This window comes from Dermacentor albipictus, chromosome 5, assembly GCF_038994185.2.
Source record: "Dermacentor albipictus isolate Rhodes 1998 colony chromosome 5, USDA_Dalb.pri_finalv2, whole genome shotgun sequence".
NCBI lineage: Eukaryota > Metazoa > Arthropoda > Arachnida > Ixodida > Ixodidae > Dermacentor > Dermacentor albipictus.
The window spans coordinates 82,499,056-82,520,286 of record NC_091825.1 but is presented as its reverse complement, the minus strand read 5'-3'; the positions used below and the strand labels follow the sequence as shown (position 1 = coordinate 82,520,286).

Below are 21,231 nucleotides of genomic sequence, written 5' to 3'. Positions count from 1 at the left end.
CTGACGCTCTTCTAGAGCAACAATTTGGAGTTGCTTCCGACAAATAAATTCATTTCTAGATGTTCTATCAGGCTGGAAATTATGTATGCGCGTCCAACTTTTTCATGTGGAACGCTTCGCTAATTTCTCTTTCCATTTTGCTGCGCTCTCTCCCCACTGTCGATACACTTTCAACTCCCAAATATTCAAGTAGTAGTACATTACGATTAACATATGGAAAAAAAACCCTTTTCTCCGCGGGAAGCAAGGCAAAAAATGAAATGCAGAAACAAAATCTGGATGGCGCCTGAATTTCCCTGAACTGGCTTGCCAAAATGTCATGGATTTTGGCAACGTTTGCATGTATCAACAGTTAACTATTCTTCGCTAAAAAAGTACCGCAGTCTGCATGGCATTTTGAATAAACGAAAGGCTCAATCTAGCAGCTCTTGTGAACACATCTGACACCGAAAACGGCCCATACACCAAAGCAAAATTTGAGCTCGTCACGTCACATTTACGTGCGGCTCTGTGATTTTCACAGAAATTGAGAAAAGAAAGTTTGGCCTGCCTTTCTTTCAATTATTTACCAAGCCTTCTCTCACTGAATGAATAAAAGTTGTAAGAATACTGTATCAGTGTGAGCTGTGGGTCGCACGAGACAATCTATATATTTACGGCTCATCTGTTCCCAATATTTCCGTACCTCGTTTCCGGCCACGTGGTTGACCGATATAGTCCTTGCCATAGTGAACCCACAACACGCAACGGAGCCTACGGCATCCGCAGTCCGAAAACCTGAACTTCCAGGTGTGTGTGGACAATACGCCAGCCAGCCCTCCCCAAGAGAGTACGAGAGCGCGCAGGTGGCATGGTCGGTATATGAGAATTCTGAATGTTGCTACGAATCTGAGTGAATAAAGAAGGTAGTTATTTCTTATAGAATGTCAGCATCCTGACGCAAATTTTAGAAATAGGTCCCAGGGTGCACTGTCGTCTACTGTTATTATTACTTCCATTTACTAGAACATTATAGAATACTTTTGCTATCCTTCTAAAATTTGCGGAAAGAAAAACCTTTTGTTCTTTTCATGTCCTGTTTCGTGCGTTCGAAGTTACCGAAAAGTTCACCCCTCTAAACACAACAAAGCTCCCACGAAGTTACCGCTTTACTCTGACAGTCATCCCCCGATGGTTCCTGCTCAACATCTAGCTCGACATCAAGCGGAGCTTTCTTAACCTCTCCTCCCCACTTTGCGGGTGTTGGCTGCTGCTGCCTTGCCAACAACTCGGGTCACTGGGTATGTGTAACCTCGCCATGTGACACGAGCTATAACATTCTCGCTCAATACCCCAGAATGGGTATGCGTCACGGGGTGCTCGCACATACATACAGAACAAGAGGCAAGAAATGAAGAAGTCGTCAACGTTAACAACAAAAATAGGTCGGTAACAAAAGCAGCCGAGTGCCAAGTGAACGAAATGAGACCAGAGAGTGTATTGAGCGACGAGAGTTTGGCTGCCTAAAAGTGAACAAGGAGAAGTGAAAACATTTCAGTAAACATCAAGTGAAACTTCGCTTATCAAACGCGCGGGATATCCGCCGATTAATGCAAAGTATTCTTCGCCACATTCTTCGCACATTACGGTGGGTGCGTAGTTAAACAGGTAGGTTCCTGTCTTACCTCGCTTTAACAGAAAGAAAATACTCTGAACCTATGGGGCTATCAAAACGCTTCCACGGAGTACAGTAGCCGGGTATTATAACCACTGGGCCACGATCGCACGCACACTTCAAACGTTCTAAAGGCAGCCAGCTCGTCGAAACACTCGGCGCGTGCGGCACGTGCCACTTTCTGGTCTAATTTCCTTGTGACAACTCGTGCTTCGATGTGCTGTGTATTAGACTACTCCCTAAACTGGCCCACTTTCCCCAGCACTTTCACGTAGCACTTTGCGCAGTTTAGCGGTTTCTTCGTAACCCCCACACTCACGTACGCTCGCGACCCGCACCCACAGCAATTCAATTTGCACCAACGCGTTTGTTGCCTTCATAGCCATTTGCAGTACCTCAAGCACTGCAATGTAGCCAGGTACCTGCAAAATGCTTCGCAAAACGGTGATTCCCATGGTGCGTGGGATATGTAGATTTCTTTGTTTTTTTTTTCGTTCCTTTCTGGTGCGTCTGTGAGCACCACTTACCTGCTCGTGTGGTTTGTGATCTTCATTGACCGTAAACACATTGGGTCCCCTCGTTTCGAGGCTGCCGTTGGGCGAATCACCAGTGTCTTGAAGTACCTGAGAACAACATGACAGAATCCGCTAAAGAGCGAATGCAAATAACCCATAATGAAGACGGATATAACATGTACTCACCTGGCTGTACCTGTAATGAACTTGAATGCACGCAGCGATCCAGCAGAGGAAGATGGTGACGGCGTTCCAGGCGATGAACATTTTCAATATTCCGATGATGTTCTGCGCAAGTAGAGTGGTTACATGCGACTCACTTGAAGACAAAGGAGCTGCTGAGGGGGTGAACGCCGAAGACTGTTATTGGAGACTGAACAAATACTGAAGACACGCACCAAATGCTGCTGACCTTCAAACAATTCCGTGGCATACGCTACGTGTTTAAATGCTATTTTTCATCAATCAGTGAGTGATTTGTGCAGCTTGATTACGCTGGAGGATCCAAAACGCTAGGGGGTAGGGGGAAGGGGGTCAGATTAGCCCATGGGTTAAAGCATCTGCGGCCTCGGGCCTGCGACTGACAGGGGCCCCATATATAAGGATTATTTGACGCCCCTTCAACAAGTCTAAGGGGAGCCTCGTCAGGGCCCCGCCACGAATTTCAGTTACACAATAAATGTAGTAATGCGTCGTGCAGGGAGCGCTCTACCACAGGAATTCATAAAATAAGTTTAGCAGTAGCTGAATTAGAAGCAAACAATCTATCTAGAGGCTATCTTCCTTTGCTCGACCAGCGTCCGCAAGCGACCTTTCTATCTGGCCTTATCTCAACGAAGACAGGATTCACATCCTCAGCAACAAAGTCAATGAAGAGGTAGCCTCACGGTCAGGTTCAGAGCACAGCAAGGATGTGCCTACACTTTTCTAACGACACTCGCCGCGCCTTTATTATACTTTTTAATGCGATTAACATTCTTTGTCGACTTCAGCCGTCTTAAATCTATCTATCTATCTACCTATCTATCTCTCTATCAATCTATCTATCTATCTATCTATTTATCTATCCTCTTACGCCGACCTAAAGCGATGCCGTCGTGGTCGTTTCATCGTCGTCATTCAAGTTTCGTTATTTGACTCTCGTAATGCGATCGTTGCCATACCTTCAGCACCAACCCAGTGGTCAATGTTTTCTATTTGATCGGGCCTAGGTAGGTGCTCGTGGTCGTGATGTCATTATGGTCTTTGCACCGTCGTCATTCAAGCTTTGTTATTCGACTCTCCTCATGCCGTCGTCGTCACGCCCTCGTAGTCATCCAGTCATCATGCGTACGTTGTCACACCGCCGTAGTGATGCCATCGGGGTCATTCCATCGTAATCACTGGTTTTATCGTCTGACTCTCTTCATGCCATCGTCGTAATAGAGGCTTCGTGATACAGTCGTCGTCCCGCCTTTCTCGTCGCAAAGTCGTCGACATCCCATTGTCTTCATACCGTTGTCATTCAGTCGTCATTGTTGTGTCGTCGTCATGCACTCGACGCCATGTATAGCCTTCACACGTCGTAGTGACGATGTTCCATCGTTGTCCATCTCACTTCATTATCCGACTCTCGTCGCGCTGTTCAGCGTGACGCCATTGCCGTCACAATGTCGTCATCATACCGTTGTCATCATGTCATCGCCATCCGGCTCTGCTTTCACCATGGTTATTAATCCAGTAACGCGGTCCCATTGTCGTCGTCGTACCAGCTTCCTCAGTCCGTCGACGTCATTCCATCTTCCCTGTTCTATCGTAGTTATGCTATCGCCATTCAGTTCAGGTTATACCCCGTTGTCTTGTTATCGTCGTCATTGCGTGGTAGTCAGACAGTCGCTATCATGCATATGTTTGTGTGATACCGTCGTCATCATATCGTCGTGGTCGGGCAATCACCGTCATTGCAGCTTCGTCATACAATTGTCGTCATACCGTCATCGTCACGCTATTGTCGTCATACACTTGTCATCCCACTGTCCCCGTGTGGTCGTTATACCATCGTCACCATTTAGGAAACGTCTTCTCGTTGTCGTCATACCATCGTGGTAACACCGCCTTTGTCGCTCCATCGACGCCATCGCTTCTTCGTCATTCCACTATCGTCACTGCATTAGCACCGTACAGTCACCGTCATGCCACCATGCTCATGAGAGCACTTGGCAAGTGAATGCCATAGCAAAGTAGGCCAATACCGATGTACGTCACATGTAGCCGAAGCAACGAAAATATCAGAATGACCACTACAGATGTTAAATAAATGTGACTTCAGAAATACGGTGTGTCGCTACGTTGCTCGAGGGCTAATCGCATTAACATGGGCAGTCATCATGAGGTGAGTTGTGCCGTAATTTGTATCGCAATTGGTTCGCAGAAGATAATTTAATACGTCCACTAGGGTTGAGGATAGGACGAGTTCGTGTTGCATTTTAGAACTGGTACAGCGCAACATACAAAGGAAGAAACAACGCGAGGCGGCCTGATGAAGTTGGAAGTCACCGCTTTGTTCCTTTATCTGGCCGGCTCGACTTGTTTCTTCCTTTCTATGTTGCGCTGCACCAGTTATAGTAATACGTCCATCATATTTCCAAGTCAATCTGCAGTGAGATTGTTGACATTGCGGCATGTAATTAACGTAAGGAGATGGATTGTTGTGAAGACGAGAGAAGCCAAATGTTCTTTCGTTGTTGATTCCCTGCCATATATTGGCTAGCATTCAGTAATTATCAGATGCATGTTACACGATGATGTAAACCAAATATTCATTGGGTTTGTACTAATTCAATTGCGCACTTGTGAACATCTGGCAGCATTCGTCTGTTCCCTTCTTCGGAAGAACGTGATTTCAATCAGCACCTGCGGAGGCCAGTCCTAGGATTCAGGCCAGCAACAAGGCAGGAGTGTACCAACTCTCAGCTAGAAGCACGAGGGCCTCCAGCTGCAAATAAAGAAGGGCCTACTGGATATTTATGTACCATGCTGCAGTCACTTTTTAAACCCGCTCCGTGCTTGGAGTGTAGACTGTTGTGTCGAGGAAGTCGATCTTTTTCTACACTCTGTGAGAAGTTGTATGAGTTCTTTTCCGCCTTGCCAAAGTAATGGAATTACTTTTTGAAGGGACTCTAACAACATGGAAAGCTTTCTGTTCCGAAATGCTTGTGAACTACAAAGTGGTCCCGCCATGCTGAGTTGTGCCTTTCCGACTCATGGAAGATACTCTTCATATTCTGGCTGAACATGAACGAGAAACTGGCAACACCCGGGTCGATCGAGACACAGATTTCTTCTCAGAAGCTGTCGAAACTCTAAAGTGCTTCACAGCAACTTTATGAACCAAAATTTTTGAAGTGCTTTGGCAACACGAGGCAGTGACGCGCTTCAGAAGCCTGGTTTACATCTTTCCTAAATAGACGTGTATGTTGACTCTGTGCGCCCATATACGCATATCTCTACCCTAAGTACCAGCTTTTTTTAGGGGAGGGCAAAGGCACTGAGTGTACACATAGGCGCTATCTGTCCTTTGCGAGAACTTTGAGTTTTTGTCAGGTATCAAGGAGGCCTCTGAGTGCAGCGCAGTATCCATCAAGCAGGCTGACGAATTAGTCTAAATGCGCCGAGTCGATCTTGAGTCGACATTTTCTGCTCAGGTCGCACAGTTTATCACTCTCGCGTAACTGCACATAGCGAGAGAGTAAACTTCGTAACCTCACGAAAATGTTGAAGCGAACACACATTTTGACCACTTTTTTTTTCTAATGTCTTTATTTTGCTTGGGATATATTCAATTATTCCAGTCTCAAACTGTGAGACGGAAAGCCCTTTTCCAAAGCGTTTGCATGATTCAGAATTGTGTGCGCTCCACTCTCAGCGATAGGAAGCTGTGGCACTCCGCAGAGAATATGACTGTTGGAAGCCACAGTGCGCGTTTTGAGAAGTTAAACTAAGAGAATGCCAGAAACTTAAAGCAGAAAAAATCGAGAAGAAGACACAGACAAAGCGAGGGGAAGGTGGCTCTCCTAGTATTTTCTCCTAGTATAACCATGTACCAACTAGCCAAACAAACCGCTCTCATGAACTCATTTAAAAGTTAAATTTGTTTGTGCTTCACGACATTTTCATAACCTCATTTTTCGTATATGAATTAAACCAACTGTCGCGAGGCTACTGTGCATACTGGGATTCTAAAGAAAGCTAGAAACACAGGTGCGGACATAAAAATGATAACACATAACGCCATGTGTTATTTATTTATTTATTTATTTTATTTTTTTTAAGATATCTTACAGGCCCCTGGAGGCATTGCGCAACGAGGGAGAGTACACTCAAAGATTATAATACACAATAATCAGAATACACACGTGAATATATATACAAAACATACACTTTAAGAAATGCGCTAACATAGAATAATGTTGTGTTACAATTGTACAATGGACAAACCGAATGATTTTCAACGCGAGAGGTCACTGCACAATGTACTTTCGCACAGTAAAATATAATCAATAGAATTACAGAGCGAGCGGGACATATTTGGCTATAAAAAAACATTATTTAACGGATAGCAGCACATTACTAACGGGAAAGGCAACAAAAAATAACACGTTAGGTTGTGTAGAGTTTGGAAAATGCGTTGTTAGAAGACACCAGAAATTTTCTTGGTCACTCTCATAGGCAATCGCCTTAGGAAGGCCTTTCCAAAGCCGAATGGCTCGTGGAAGAGCGGAGTAGTTTTTGTTTTCAAGTATGGGCGTTGTCTTTTTAGCGCTATTTAAGAACCACGCTTGGGGCGCATCTCCTCCTTCCCACAGGCATGCCGGCACTTTAGCGGTAGACAATATTGAGTCTGCAGCAGTATTCCTCTGTAAACCGCGAAAATGTGTACTTCGATCAAGATGCAACAATGAAGTGTTCCGTGTGACCTTGCTTGATTCTTATTTCAAGTATTTGTTTCACGCCTTAAATACAATATCAAGTACGTCATTTAAACTTCTCGCTACCAGCATCTGTCTGGTCACCTAAATATTGTTAAGAAAAGTCACAAGTTCGTTTGTATATACTTACGCGACCTTCGGTATCTGCATGCGTGCACTGTTTCTGAAAGTGTATAAAACAAGAGTAAACCTTTTTAGGCCTGCCTCAAAGATTTTGGGCCTCCACTGATAGAATACCGTGTTCATGTATATAGCATCTGAGCCAAACCCCCAACACCTGAATGAGTTGTACAGGAAGACTCAGACGTCTAAAATATCAATCCCAAGAAGATATTAAGGCAAAAGTACCCCTGCAGTATTATTGAATATTCAAGAAAATAGCTCCTCACTTTCGAGAAACTGGCGTATGAGTGAAACTAAAGAGCACACAGCGAAAACAAAGAAATCAGTTACAGAGAACTAAATTTTTAAATACTAAAGCAAGTATTGTAACAATAATATTGTGAAACCTGAGATCTGATATTTTCGTTGTCGCCCATCACTTAGTCGGAAATTTCTTCCCCAATCGCATTAGCCCTTAATTGTCCGTAGGTATCTTACGTGCACTTTCCTACCAATAAGTGACGGGATTCGACTCGACAGCGTAATTACGATGCCAAATTTCTTCAGAGGGTGCTTGAAACACAGCGTCTTCTGTAGAGCACATAATCGAGCGGGTTACAATAACATGTGGGACAAGTTCTTCGTTTACAGCATGTCAAGCAGTTATACAATCGTCTTTCTTGTAGAGTAGGAGAAGCAGCTACGACCCAAAAGAAAGGAGGGAGAAAGCATACGCACAAAATAAATGCTGAATATGAGGATGACGTCACTGGCTGCGTTTGTGAAGAGCACGATGTTGTACACAGTGTTGAGCGCCAGTTCTCCTGCAAAAGCGGAGATAAAACGGCTCTATATTTAGAGGAACCACCAACAACGAGGCAGTTATGTGGCAGCGCACCGTAGAGCATCGAGCTACTCTGCGTGAGGAAATCCTGTGAAGAGGCTTCGATTCCGCAAAGCACTGGAGAAATTCTAAAGGACTTGTTTATTATTACTTAAGAGCGCCGTGAAAGATGTCAAAAGAAAACAGCTAACACAGATGTCAGACGGTCAGACAGATGGCAGGGAGAATCGCCACTTGGGGAAGAACCCCGGCACGCTTTTCCGGGAAGTCGAGGGCGGAGAGTGGCCCAGATCTGCGCAACGTCCGTGATCGGCCCGCATTTTTTTAGACTGTGCTATCATCAGGACCAGCCCATTAAAACGGCTAGCCAGATGGCAGATGACAGGGAAAAAACGTGCTACACTGCTATGCCCTCGACAAGAATGCTTCGCTGTAAAAAAACAGCGCATATGATAAGACTACGGGAATACAGTGCCCGTGTTGGCATCTTCCCGTATTCCTATTCGTTGGCGCTGTTTTTGTCTATGAGACGCGACCACGAGATCAGCAGTGCAACGCTATAACCACAGGGCTACCGCGATGAGTGTCAAATATGAGACTTCTTTCTCAGCAGCAGATCACCACATTATATAACTTACCATTATAAATCATTATACAACTAGCTGAGAAAAGTATCACGGAAGCAGCTTGATCCAACTATGGTACATGGTGATCCTGGGAGCATCGGTGCCACAGTTAAGCCGCAGTACAAGGAGGGCGATTACCAGCCGTGTTTGCTCAGTGGCTATGGTGTTGGGCTGCTGAGCACGAGGACGTGGGATCGAATCCCGGCCACGGCGGCCGCATTTCGATGAAGGCGAAATGCGAAAACACATGTGTACTTAGATTTAGGTGCACGGCAAAGAACCTCAGGTGACCACAATTTCCGGAGTCCTCCACTGCGGCGTGCCTCATAATCAGAAAGTGGTTTTGGCACGTAAAACCCCATATTTTTTTAAGGAGGGTGATTCTAACGCAGCGTAGTAATATTGGCGAGGGTCGTAACGACTGCGTGATAAAGCCCCAAAGCTTGCCATTGTTACCAAATTTTCAATAAATCATGGTGCAGCGCGGCCACCACCGCGGCAATCAGCGGAGAGCGCTCCTTTTCGAAATTTTACCAGTCTCCACGTACGCTTCTTCAGGCTTCAGTGATTTTTGTTTATAATACAGCACCACCTAACTATTGCATATGGGATTCCTTCACGGCTCTTAAGCGTTCGCCTTCAGTTGATGCCGTTCTTGATGCATGTTTACAAGAAGTTCGCGCAGACCTGCGAACGTTCTCGAAAGTGAACCTTTCCTTTTCGGAGGTGGCTGAGCTGCTGGAACATCTTCAATTATGAACTTATTTTATCGCAGGCTTGTGCAGACGATTATAGCAATGATAATCACTATTTATGAGCTCAACTGTAGCTGTGAATGTAGCTATAAAGTCACTGTAGCACCTATACAATCACTGTAAAAGAGCGTGCACTTGTTAAGAGGAAACACAGCAGCAACAAAAAAGTAATACCTTGTGTTTGGTGCATCCCGATTTTTTCGAATCCCCAATCGTTGGGCACCGCGAAGAGGAAGACGCAGTTGTAGCACTGGAAATAAGTGCAGACGCACAGAGCGCAGAAGTTACGGGAGCACTGTTACGATTTCCTGAAATGCAGTTGGATGATGTCGATTAACCTTTATGTCTATATAGGCTTCCAATTCATACATAAGTAAACCGTGAGGAGGAGGAAGCGCTCGCTTTCTGTTCTTATGGTGAGTGACAGATAAATAGCTAGGGCGGAAGGAAAGGAAGCGAGGTCAACTAGACTTTGTTTGATTACACTACACGTGGGGAATGGGACAGTGTTGAACAGGGAGAGATAGGACAGCAGTTCAGAGAGCTCAAAGAAAGAAAGAAAGAAAGAAAGAAAGAAAGAAAGGAAGAAAGAAAGAAAGAAAGAAAGAAAGAAAGAAAGAAAGAAAGAAAGAAAGAAAGAAAGAAAGAAAGAAAGAAAGAAAGAAAGAAAGAAAGAAAGAAAGAAAGAAAGAAAGAAAGAAAGAAAGAAAGAAAGAAAGAAAGAAAGAAAGAAAGAAAGAAAGAACAGACAGACTTTCAAAGCGATGCTTTCCGTGCAAGCAGGTCATACATACACTGACGCTTACCAAGCAGCCACTGGTGACCAGTAAAACCACCCTCGAACTCTGGCAGACCTTTCTTGTCCACATCTTCTCCTCTTGAGGATCAGCCATGTAGAGTGATGGGGTGCCGACGCCTCCGCGATGCATCATCCGGTAAAAGTGCCGTAGGCACGCCTTGTCCTTGTTCCTTAGGGAAATGGCGCACCGCCGCGACAATGCATCTTCTTCTACTTCTTCCTCAGAAACAGCTGCCGCGTGTCAGCGACGCAGTCGATTGTTGCTTCTTCTTCACGCCGGCTATACACGCGACTCCATCATCGAAAAAGTGATTTCTGGCGTTCCGCTGGCTTATCATTATGCTTGGTAAAAAACTTTTATATAACATGTATCGAGCAACACAAACCTGGATCGGGAATTTTTCAGGATCGTCTACCATTTACTAATTTGCACTTTTGCTAGAACAGAACATTTACGAAGTTGATTCATTATAAATAACGAATTATGTGATTCGCCGGCACACGAAAAATAGTCTGACTCAACCGATTGCTAAAGCACACAGCACTACCTTGGTTCTGCCCAGCTACGTGGCACTCGCATACTTGGAAGTTTTCGCACAAGTTACTTGGTACACTTTGTTATAGTGAAAACAATGTGTAAAAACCCCCTTACTCAATGCTCATTGCTGGTCCGTAAGGCAGTTTTGAGTACCCGATTTGCCTATGAAGTTGCAACGTTGTATTAGTTGATGTATACTTTTGTTTACCTTACTTTTGCAGCTCAGCGTTAATATGGTTTCAGGAACGCTTGATTTTTTATTGACAGGCAGTGCTGGTCGAAATGCCGGCTTTAATCAGAAATTGGAGATGTTAGGCTGCAGCTGACGGCATGTGGAGCTGCTCCAGAGGCTCCTCTGAACCTCAACGAGTCTGCCCACGAGGCGGCGCGTGGCTTTACCGACCGCGCTCCTCTCGGATCGGGCGAGTCTCTCCCCGGATACAGAGGCGCTCCTATAACGCACAACGAAATCACTAAATTTTTCACTTAGAGAGAAGGCTTTTCCCGCCGCCTCACTCCAAGCTAAGCAGACTGCAGGCGGTCACACTCAGACTCCTGCAAACGAACTCCTACCCAAATCCGGCGTCCCTTAACCGCATATATCCCGAGATTTATCCGAATTGTTCTTGCGTGGCCTGTGGTGAGGTCGCTACTTTGCCTCATATGCTCTGGGAGTGCAGGACGCAGGGCCCGAAGTTCATCAAGGAAGAGTGGGACGCGCTCCCGCGAAGCCCCGTCTTTGAGGACCATATCCTGGCGGTCCAGGGCGCCCGCGATCGGGCCGGCAGACTAGATCTGTCAATCCCGTCGTGGGATTAGCCGGGTGCGCGTTTCATCGCGTTTTGCTGGGCCAAATAAAAGTTTATTCACTCACTCACTCACTCACTCACGATCTGTAGTGGGTACGTGCCATCAATTCAGATCATCATGACTATCATTATCATATCATCATCATACTGGACGGGCAAGGACGTGGTACGCCGGGTCGCTCCGCCACCAACGCTTTAATTGCAAATAAATGTGGCCATGGTTGCCTTGAGCGTAAAACACATACTAGACACTAACCAAAACCCACGACCCCACGACCACCCACGACCAATCCTGATCATTTGGGCACCAGCACACTCCTCCCTAGCCGGCAACGATGCCGCCCACACTGCCGCTCTAGGACTCGCCAACCGAGCACCCGGGCGGCTCACGCTAGGGTCAGAGAGGGATCGCATGGTCAGTTACCATGAAATAACACAGCAATAAAGGTTAGCCAAGCCAGTGTACCCGTCAGCACACAAGTCGCTTAGCAAGCGACAAGAAGTAGCTTGGAGACGACTTCGGACGAACACCTACCCCAACTTTGTCGATTATCGCTAATACTACCCGCACCTATACCCTTATACACGTAACCATTTTAAAGAAAAAGCGGATCTGTTCTATATTATGTAGTCGTGCCCAGCGGAAAATCACACAAATCACGAAATAAGTAAGACTGAGCATTGGGAGGCCGTGTTGCTCAGCTTCGACCCTGAACAGCAGGCCAAGGTCATCAAGACAGCTGAAGAAGCCGCCCGGGCCCAAGGGCTCGTGGCTGCCTAACAACAAGGTCATCTGTCAATACCTTGTTTTCAAATAAAGTATTTACTCACGCACTCACTCCACATGATTAGTCTCGAGTGAGACGGAGCGGTGGATGGGAGGGTGAGTGAGTGGATAAACTTTCATTGGGTCCAGCAAAACGCAATAAAGCACGCACCAAGCTAATCTCACGACGGGGCTGACAGATCTAGTGTGCCGTCCCGATCGCGGGCACGCTTGACGGCCAGGATTTGTTCCTCAAAGACGGGACTTCGCAGGAGCGCGTTCCACTCTTCCTTCGTGAACTTTGGGCCCAGCGACCCGCACTCCCAGAACATATGAGGCAAAGTAGCAACCTCACCACAGGCCACGCAAGAACGATTCGGATAAATCTCGGAATATATGCTGTTAAAAGACGCCGGATTAGGGTAGGAGTTCGTTTGCAAGAGTCTGAGCGTGGCCGCCTGCGGCCTGCGACCGCCGTGAGGCGGCGGGAAAACCCTTCTCTCTAAATAAAAGAATTTAGTAAGTTCATTGTGCGTGATAGGAGCGTCTCTGTCTAGGGGCAGAGAGTCGCCCGATCTGACGGCAGCGCCGTGTTTAAAGCCAGGCGCAGCCTCGTGGGCAGTCTCGTTGAGGTTAAGAGGAACCCCTTCAATCGCCCCGACGTGGGCAGGGAATCAAAGGGTGGGGTGTATGGAGGTATCGCCGTGTTTGGCGCCTTTCAGAATTTGAATTACCTGCAGGGCTACCCAGCCTTTCTGGATTGCCCTTACGGCCACTTTCGAATTGCTATACACCCTTTCTCTCCGACCGTCTTGCATGGCGAGTGCAATGGCCACTTGCTCAGCCACCTCGGGGTTCATCGTCCGCACTAAGCACAGTTGATGACTTCACCCAGCGTGTCCACGACGGAAACCGCAAAAGCCTTGCCATGTCGATATGCAGCTGCGTCAACGATACCATCTTCGATCTTGTCCTTGTTTATTTCCTTCAGTATATCAAATGCTCTTGGCTTGCGACGACCTGCGTTGTGAACGGGATGAACATTGTGGGGCAAAGAGCAACCACAATCTTCTCCCCTATTTCTCTGGAGATTTCGGTGTTTTCAGCCGAGTTATTGGTGGGTGCGACTCCGATCTCCTCGAGGATAAGCCTGCCGGCCGGCGTTGTGGACCGCCGAGTTAGCTGGGCGCGTTCCTTAGCCTCGGCTATCTCCTCCATGGTGTTGTGTATGCCGAGCTGAAGGAGGTCCTCGGTATGCGTTCTGACGGACAACCCGACGGCCCTCTTGACGAATTTTCTAATGAGGGCACTAGGTTTTTCCCGCTCGGCTCTGAGCCAGTTGTGCATGGCCACCGTGTAGGTGAAGTCACACAGCACAACGGCGTTGATGAACCGAAGCAGGTTGTTCGTGACCCTTCGCTCGAAGCGAAAAGCATTGTCGGTCTCCGCAATTATCTTGCGCAACGCAGTGCCATTGCCACCACCTGATTCAATGAATATACCCAGAACTTTGATGGTGTCGACCCTGGGTATCGGGTCACCGCTCCGAGTGAACAGGTGAATATCACTTTCCGAGACCGGTTTCCAGCCCTTTGGTTTGCCGCCTTTTTCTTATAAAGCAGAAGCTCATATTTGGTCGGGGAGCATCTGAGTCCGGTGGGTAGCAGGTATTGCTCCGTGACGTCTACAGCCTCTTGCATGGCGCTTTCCACTTGCCCTTCGCTACCGCCGGTGTACCAGATCGTGATGTCGTCGGCGTAGATGGTGTGTTTGATTCCCTCAACTTGGGCCAAATTCCTCGAGAGGCCGACCGTGCAGGTGTTGAAGAGAGCAGGCGAAATGACCGAGCCTTGTGGCGTGCCCAGTTGGCCCAGGGGCACCTAGTCGAAGACAAAGCCGCCGATCCGCAGCTTCGCTTTCCTCCCGGTCAGGAACGAACGGACGTAGTTATATAGTGTGGAACCCAGCTCGAGGTCTGCGACGCAGGCCAGAATGTACTCGTGAAGAACGTTGTCAAACGCTTTCTCGAGGTCGAGTCCGAGCAGGGCCCTGGTGTCCTTATTACTGCCGTCAATCATTTGATGTTTGATCATCTTCATGGCGTCCCGCTACGAGAGGCCGGCACGGAAGCCAATCATGTCGTGAGTGTAGATGTCGTTCTCTTCGAGATATCTGTTTAGTCTGTTGAGGACGACGTGCTTCACCACTTTCCCGACGCGGGAGGTGAGAGAGGAGTCGGAGGTTGTCCACATTCGGAGCCTTACCGGGTTTGGGGATCAGGACGACGTTGGGATGGATGGGAGGACTGTACCGAACAACCCTGCAGCATGAGAAAGGTAACCTGGCAATGTTGTCAAGTCATTCAATACGAAAGGCTGGCATTTAAGCAGCATATATAGATGTGTGCGTGCGTGCGTGCGTGCGTGCGTGCGTGCGTGCGTGCGTGCGTGCGTGCGTGCGTGCGTGCGTGTGTGTGTGTGTGTGTGTGTGTGTGTTTCTTTCTACCGATCTTTTATTTGGCCCATGTTACTACCTTTGCATCTCTTTAAAACAATGTGCGGGGCTGCGCAGTATATCACTTTACCCTAGTTTCAACGAACACAGGGCTGTACGTGCATCTGGCAACGTATGCTGTTGCGCTATTTCATTAGTGTCATTGCCACAGTGCCCCAGAAAGCATTATTACGCGTGAGCGTATGTTCCCCCACTTGGAAGATTCGCGATGCAGGTGTATAAAGCTCAGTGATAAAAGCTGGCACCGCGCCAAGAATGAGGTCAGCGGCCCAGCTGTCATGGCGAATGGTGGATGACCTAGGTAAGAATAGGTTGGTTTTATGAAGTTTCATGTCCCAAAACCACTTTCTGATTATGAGGCACGCCGTAATGGGAGCTCCGGAAATTTCGACCACCTGGGGTTCTTTAACGTGCACCTAAATCTAAGTACACGGGTGTTTTCGCATTTTGCCCCCATTGAAATGCGGCCGCCGTGGCCGGGATTCGATCCCGCGACCTCGTGCTTAGCTGCCCAACACCACAGCCACTAAGCAACCACGGCGGGTAGGAAAGAATAGACGAACGGCGCTGCAGATGACGCAATCGCCACAGCAGGCGGCGGTGCCGACTCGCACAGGTATCGCGGAGCGGAGCAGATGGCTTCAGCGCCTGACATAACTCGGCGCTCGGAGAGGCGCGTTATCTGTATCGGCGCTTGGAAAGAACAGTGAACAGTGAACGCTAAGCACGAAGGCGAGTTTTCTGGTAGAAACGCGGCCTCTTACATGGGCCGACCTTCTCTTATAGGTTCGAACTTTTAATACTTCAGTTTGGGAAGATCTAACATAAAAGGTATGCGCTGTCGGTGTTTCTTTGTTTGCGATAGCAAATATATGGACATTCCAGGCGGATTTCTGCCGTCGCCGTGAGCTTCCGCATGAGTGAAAGCGTGTGATGGTTAGCCGGCAAACGCGGTTCAATCTCGCGTGCGCGAGCGAGGAACGCGGCCCGGATGCGTGCCCTCTCCTGTGAGGCGCGAGGCAGGCGGGTGAGGCGAGGGAGGAAGGGCGTTCTTCACCGGCGGCTGCTAGGGTGCCTCGATGTCCTCGTCGCCCCCCGCTCCGAAGAGAGGGGACACAACCACGGTGTCTACTACGGCGTTCTATGGGAGATTTTTGATGAGACAAACAAAACTAAACCACCGCCTCGGGATAGGCGATCCAGTCTAAAACATTTTTTAGATGAAAAGTCTGACCAGCAACAAGCCAAGTTTCGTGTAAAATAATACTATGTGGAGAATATTTAGAAATAACATATTATAAATCTGTTGCAGCGGAAAGTATGGAACGACATTTCCACTGAATTATTGTTAAAGTTACTATGGTGAATAAATCCGAGCAGCAGAGACTGCTTGTTCTAAAATGCTCTTTTTTAAGAAGTCCTGCTTAGTCGGAATCTCTCTAACGTGTTTTTTTGCCTTGGAGTTGGTGGGAGAGCTAGGTTTTTTTCTCTCTCGGTGACCTTGTTCATTTAAGAGATGTTGTTGTTGTTGTTGTAGCCTGTGGCACGTGTGGCTCCTACCCACGATGGGGGATTGGCCAAGAAATGGATGGATTATTCCAGAATAATTTATAATCGGAGGTCTATATCTACATCTTGATTTTCCATCCCATCTGCGTCGGTGAGACAGATTTGGTCGACTTTCTCAGAAGTTGATGGCTTTGATGAATCGTTATTTGTGAATGTCTGCGCGGTCGATATTTCAATTGGTGGAGTCCGCGGTAGACCCGACACCGGATCCTCAATATTGGCTTTATTATTTAGTTGAAGCCACGGAGCTAGTTGAGAGGACAGCACCTGAACAAGGGAGTCGGTGAGATTTGACATAGTGCGCTCCACTGCTTTCTCCAGCGCCTTTTCTACGGAAGCTGCCACAGCCTCAGAGATTGAGTTTACCGTACACAGCGTTTGACAGGCCGTTATAACCAGCATACCCCCTGAGTCCTGCTCTGAATTTCTACAATGGCCATCACGACGAGAGCACCGACGTCTATCAATTATTTAAACGATTTGTACTTCTTTTGACCTTGCAGGGCAATTAGGCTCATCTGCGGGGTGGGGACCACTGCAAAGGCAGCAGGACTCATTTCGGGAAGAACAGTCATTAAAATGATGGCCTTCTCCACAAATTCGGCATCGTGTGTTCGACCTGCAGCCTTTTTATGGAGTGCCCGAACCACCAGCACTTCAGACACTGAAGCACACGAGGTGATAGAGGCTCAACTCGGTATATAAGTGGCCATGCCTTGATTTCCAATGAGTGGTTCATTCCAGCAAAAGTAGCAATGACTGCTTATGTGGGTGTGCACTTATTGTGAACGACAGGGCTGCAACGATACACAGAAATCACGCCTGCCGCTGAAAACATTTCCAAAATTTCTGCCGGACATAGACTTATGTCGACACCACGGACTAGGCCTTTGGTACATGCAAGGTGATTAGAAATGACACTGCACACCGGATGTGTCGCGAAAACATCGCACTCCATTAAATCTTGAACACAAGCCTGGTCTGACGAGCAGCGAACAATGCCCGCTTGGCCAAACTGCAGAACCTCGGTGATTTGTTTAAAATTGGCCGAGGCGGCCGAGGCCATCCGGAGTTCGGTTTGAATTGCTTTGGGATTCTTCATGCTATTCACTCCGTCATCACTCGGAACCAAAGCCACAGGTACGCTGCTCGTCCCACTGCGTAAGAAAAGCTCCACCGGCAAATCAGAGTTAAGCCGACCAGGAGGAAGCCTCCTGACCTGGCGATGAGAGTGACAATGCAAAGAAACAGAAAATTACTCTGCAAGGTTAGCAGATATTGAAACAAAAGGTGAAAAGCAATTACGTGAAAGAGACAGATTAAAAGAAAACCGCCAGCTACTTGACCAGAACCAGTGTTCGGGAGCTCAGGCACCACGCCTCGTCAGCGCGCTCGCTCCAAGAGGCCTAGGCTCGCCGAAGCCTCTTGCTTTTAAAGGTGACGTTTTGCGGTTACTTTTCTGTCCTGACAGCAAGCGCCTGAAATCTTCTTCCGCCTGATGTTGTGGTAATTACATCTGTTGATGCTTTTTACCACGCTTTGAGTGTATAAATACAGTTCTACAAATTATTGTATTTTGAATGAAATTCCGCCAGCTGTAATGACTTATTGGCGATGCAGGTACTGAAGGAATAAATAAATAAATACATAAATAAATACATAAATAAATAAATAAGCAAGCGGGAGCCACTTGCTCACATTTACCGACAAACTTTCCAGAAGGCGGTTATACTATACGATCATTTGCAGACCCAACGTCACGGCACCGCGAGCAATGCGCAAGCAGATATTGCCGTCACATGCCCTACGTATAGAAGGGCGTTTTAGAAAGCTTATTCTACATCTTTGGAAGAGTCACTAGAGCACTGAGGCATAGTTGTGAACGCCAGACAACCACCGAACGCTGGTTATGCACCCGTACTGAATGGACGTGCAGCCCAGTATAAAACATTTAGCTACTTCCACCAACAAAGCTGTTCAATCCGTACTTGATTTAACGGCCGCAGTGACTGAGTGGTTATGGCGTTCTGCTTCCAAGGAGTTCGCGAATTGCATTCGCATGAAACAACTGCGATCCGACGGGCACCAATTCAGGAGAAAAAAACGCCGACATACACATAGCAGACGCAAACCATCACCGGCTCACACCGCTCCCTCTACGATGTGTCCATCGCGCAGGTGCGTGATGGAGTCAGCTCTAGCACATAATACTCCGAATCTCGGCCTTTGAATATTTCTGCGCAGCAGCAGTGGCTGCAAAAGATCTTATGCAACATATCGGTAAGCAAAGCGCTTTAAGAAACACTTGAACAATATACTGCCTTCGCTGCTGATACAATCGCTCCACACGACTCTCAGAGCGTCGTCGGGATTCGGACAAACATCCAGTCACGAAGTATGCTGCAAGGTATTTCTAAAAGCAGCATCATCCCCAATAATATCTATGTGTGACACAAAGGCGCAGCGCAAAAGTTACAGGCATGGCCACGAAGAGTCTTTGCTAAGACATGACCGTCTCATTTATATGTAGAACGACCTCCCAAAGTAGAGCGCGAAGCATTTAAATTCATCTATATTAAACGTTGCCACATTTCTTTGTTTGCCCAAAGTACGTACCTCAATTTACCTACGAAAAATGCAGTACGCAAACTTATCAGAATCTCCAAGCAGAAAGCAATGTGGCTGCTATTTTTTCGCACCCCTACAAATTCAGAAAGCTGAGGCAAACGTGCGACGTGGTGTGGGCTTCGCTCTAACCATTGTCCATTTCCACATTTTGACATCTTCAGTTTACCGACCTTAGGCAAGTGTGATCTGGGCAGATCATGCCTATTTCTCGCACGCAAATATAACAGCGCAATTATGAGTCCGTCTGTTGGGCGCTGTCTCGAGTTACCACTTTGTACGGCGAAAAAAGGAAGGCGCCAGAACGCCGGGCGCTCCATATAGTCGGAACCTGAGGGTTGATGAAAGGCGGTGTCTCTCGTCGACCCCTTATCGGCTGGATCCTCTGTACAGGCACCGAACTGCTACTTTCCTTAGAGGTTACGGCAGCGCTTGTTGACTCTGCTGCTCTTCCGGGATCATCCTGTTGAAGATTCTTTGCGTCGTCGGTCGTCCGATCCCAGCCACAGACTTCTTGCGCTAGCAAGCGACGGCCCTCAGCCTCATTTTCTGCTTCCTTTCTGCCGTCCAAGCGTGGTGGAGTGGCGGCCTCTGCAATGTCGACACCGAAGCTGACTCGCTTTGGGTCGAGAACAATGGGCCGTTCCTGTGGCAATGACAACAGGCGAGGCAAGTCCTGGCTAGGCGGACCGGCTCCGGAGCTAGTGGAGCCCTGATGGACGTCCTCGTGCCATCCACTGAACAGGGACACCATTTGTGCTTCCAGAGCGAGTGGCCCCGATGTGGCCGTCACAGTTTGTTGGAGTGAGCCTCCGGTCCGATCGATGCCGTCAGAGGGCAACGAAAGTAGCCTCGACGAACTGAACAGGACACCTCGGGTCGGCTCTTCCACCGAAACATCGTTTGGGTTGACTTGTTGGGCCACTGCAATGAAAACAGCCTCTCGTAAGAGAATTGTGCTCTGAAAGAGGTTTGATTATGAGGAAAAACATTATCCATACCTCAGGCGCTCTAGGAATTCATTTAGGCGAAGCTTTTATTTGTGTTTCAAAAAACGCTGTTCTTTTTTCATTTGTAGACATAGAGCTAACAAAACGCATCGCTCAATATAAACTTGTGGGGCCGAATTCGCAAAGCTTTTCGTTCGTAAGTGCTGTTTTTCATTGACTGATCGCCTTCGCTAATAATATATCCTACATCACTACTGGCTGGCACGAAGGCTTTTATCGCAATAACTTTTTGTGAATGCAGGCCCTGGTGTTCGATAACACAAATCCCGTGCATAATGAAGAAGGAATGTGGACGACGGAGGGAATATGGGATGACGACACTGCAACATGACGACGACGCTATGACGACGGTATATGACGATGACCTAGTGACAACGCGACGTCAGTACAACTGGATAGACATATTTATACTTTTTGTGCGCAAACAAACAGGAACGAAGAATAGGGGCAACACAAGGACGTGGGGCCGAATTCGCAAAGCGCTCGTCCTTGTGTTGCCCCTATTCTTCGTCCCTGTTTGTTCGCGCACAAAAAGTATAAATATGAATATGTTCCAACTAGGCCGACTCGCAGTTATGGATAGACACATTGGAATGGCATAGAGAGGTTGACCACGATACAACAACAGCGCCGATATGACGACTACACAACGGCGACGATGGCATGACGAAACTGGAATGACTGCGACAGAGTGATGACCATATACCGACATGACGACAGCATTATACGACAATTACTGCAAGGCAACAATGTGTTGATGATAGTGACACTACGACAATGGAATGATGAAGCTGGAGTGGCGGTGTTGGAAGGATCACGACGGCGTAACGACAGTGCGATGACGAATCGGGAATGACGGCAATTAAATGACCACGAAGGGGCACATATAAGTTTCGCATATATGAACCCTTCAATATATCTGGTAAGGAAGCCAAAAGCAAAGCCCAACCCTGGAGAAGAGGTAAAGAAAGAGCCTACCTAAAACTGCTCACTTTTGCAGACGGAACGTGGCCCGTCGAACAACAAGATTGCACTGCCTTTACTCACGTGGCCTTGCCTCCAAAATGGTCGGGTGTAGCAATACCCTCCAGCTCGAAGTAAACTAGAATCACGTTGAGTATAGGCAGATGGTTCAATT

The 21,231-nt window shown here is 47.5% G+C and overlaps 2 protein-coding genes across 6 annotated transcripts in view; both read right to left on the bottom strand.

Annotated features, from left to right (window-relative positions):
- LOC135910778 (uncharacterized) overlaps nt 1-10,470 on the bottom strand; it is a 233,975-nt gene extending 223,505 nt beyond the window's left edge. The window contains exons 1-6 of the mRNA XM_070538487.1: nt 10,258-10,470; nt 9,638-9,713; nt 7,977-8,062; nt 7,267-7,299; nt 2,356-2,457; nt 2,182-2,277 (exon numbers count right to left, since the gene is read on the bottom strand). Coding sequence (XP_070394588.1) covers nt 2,182-2,277; nt 2,356-2,457; nt 7,267-7,299; nt 7,977-8,062; nt 9,638-9,713; nt 10,258-10,395 — 531 coding nt within the window. The 5' untranslated portion in view covers nt 10,396-10,470. The remainder of the gene's footprint in view (nt 1-2,181; nt 2,278-2,355; nt 2,458-7,266; nt 7,300-7,976; nt 8,063-9,637; nt 9,714-10,257) is intronic.
- An 8,288-nt stretch (nt 10,471-18,758) lies between these two features.
- Nucleotides 18,759-21,231, bottom strand: part of LOC135910779 (uncharacterized) — a 38,161-nt gene continuing 35,688 nt past the window's right edge. For 4 of the 5 annotated variants that reach the window (XM_065442874.2, XM_070538483.1, XM_070538484.1 and 1 more), the window contains one exon: nt 18,759-20,007. In XM_065442874.2, coding sequence (XP_065298946.1) covers nt 19,319-20,007 — 689 coding nt within the window. In that variant the 3' untranslated portion in view covers nt 18,759-19,318. The remainder of the gene's footprint in view (nt 20,008-21,231) is intronic. The other variant, XM_070538486.1, reaches the window with a different exon arrangement.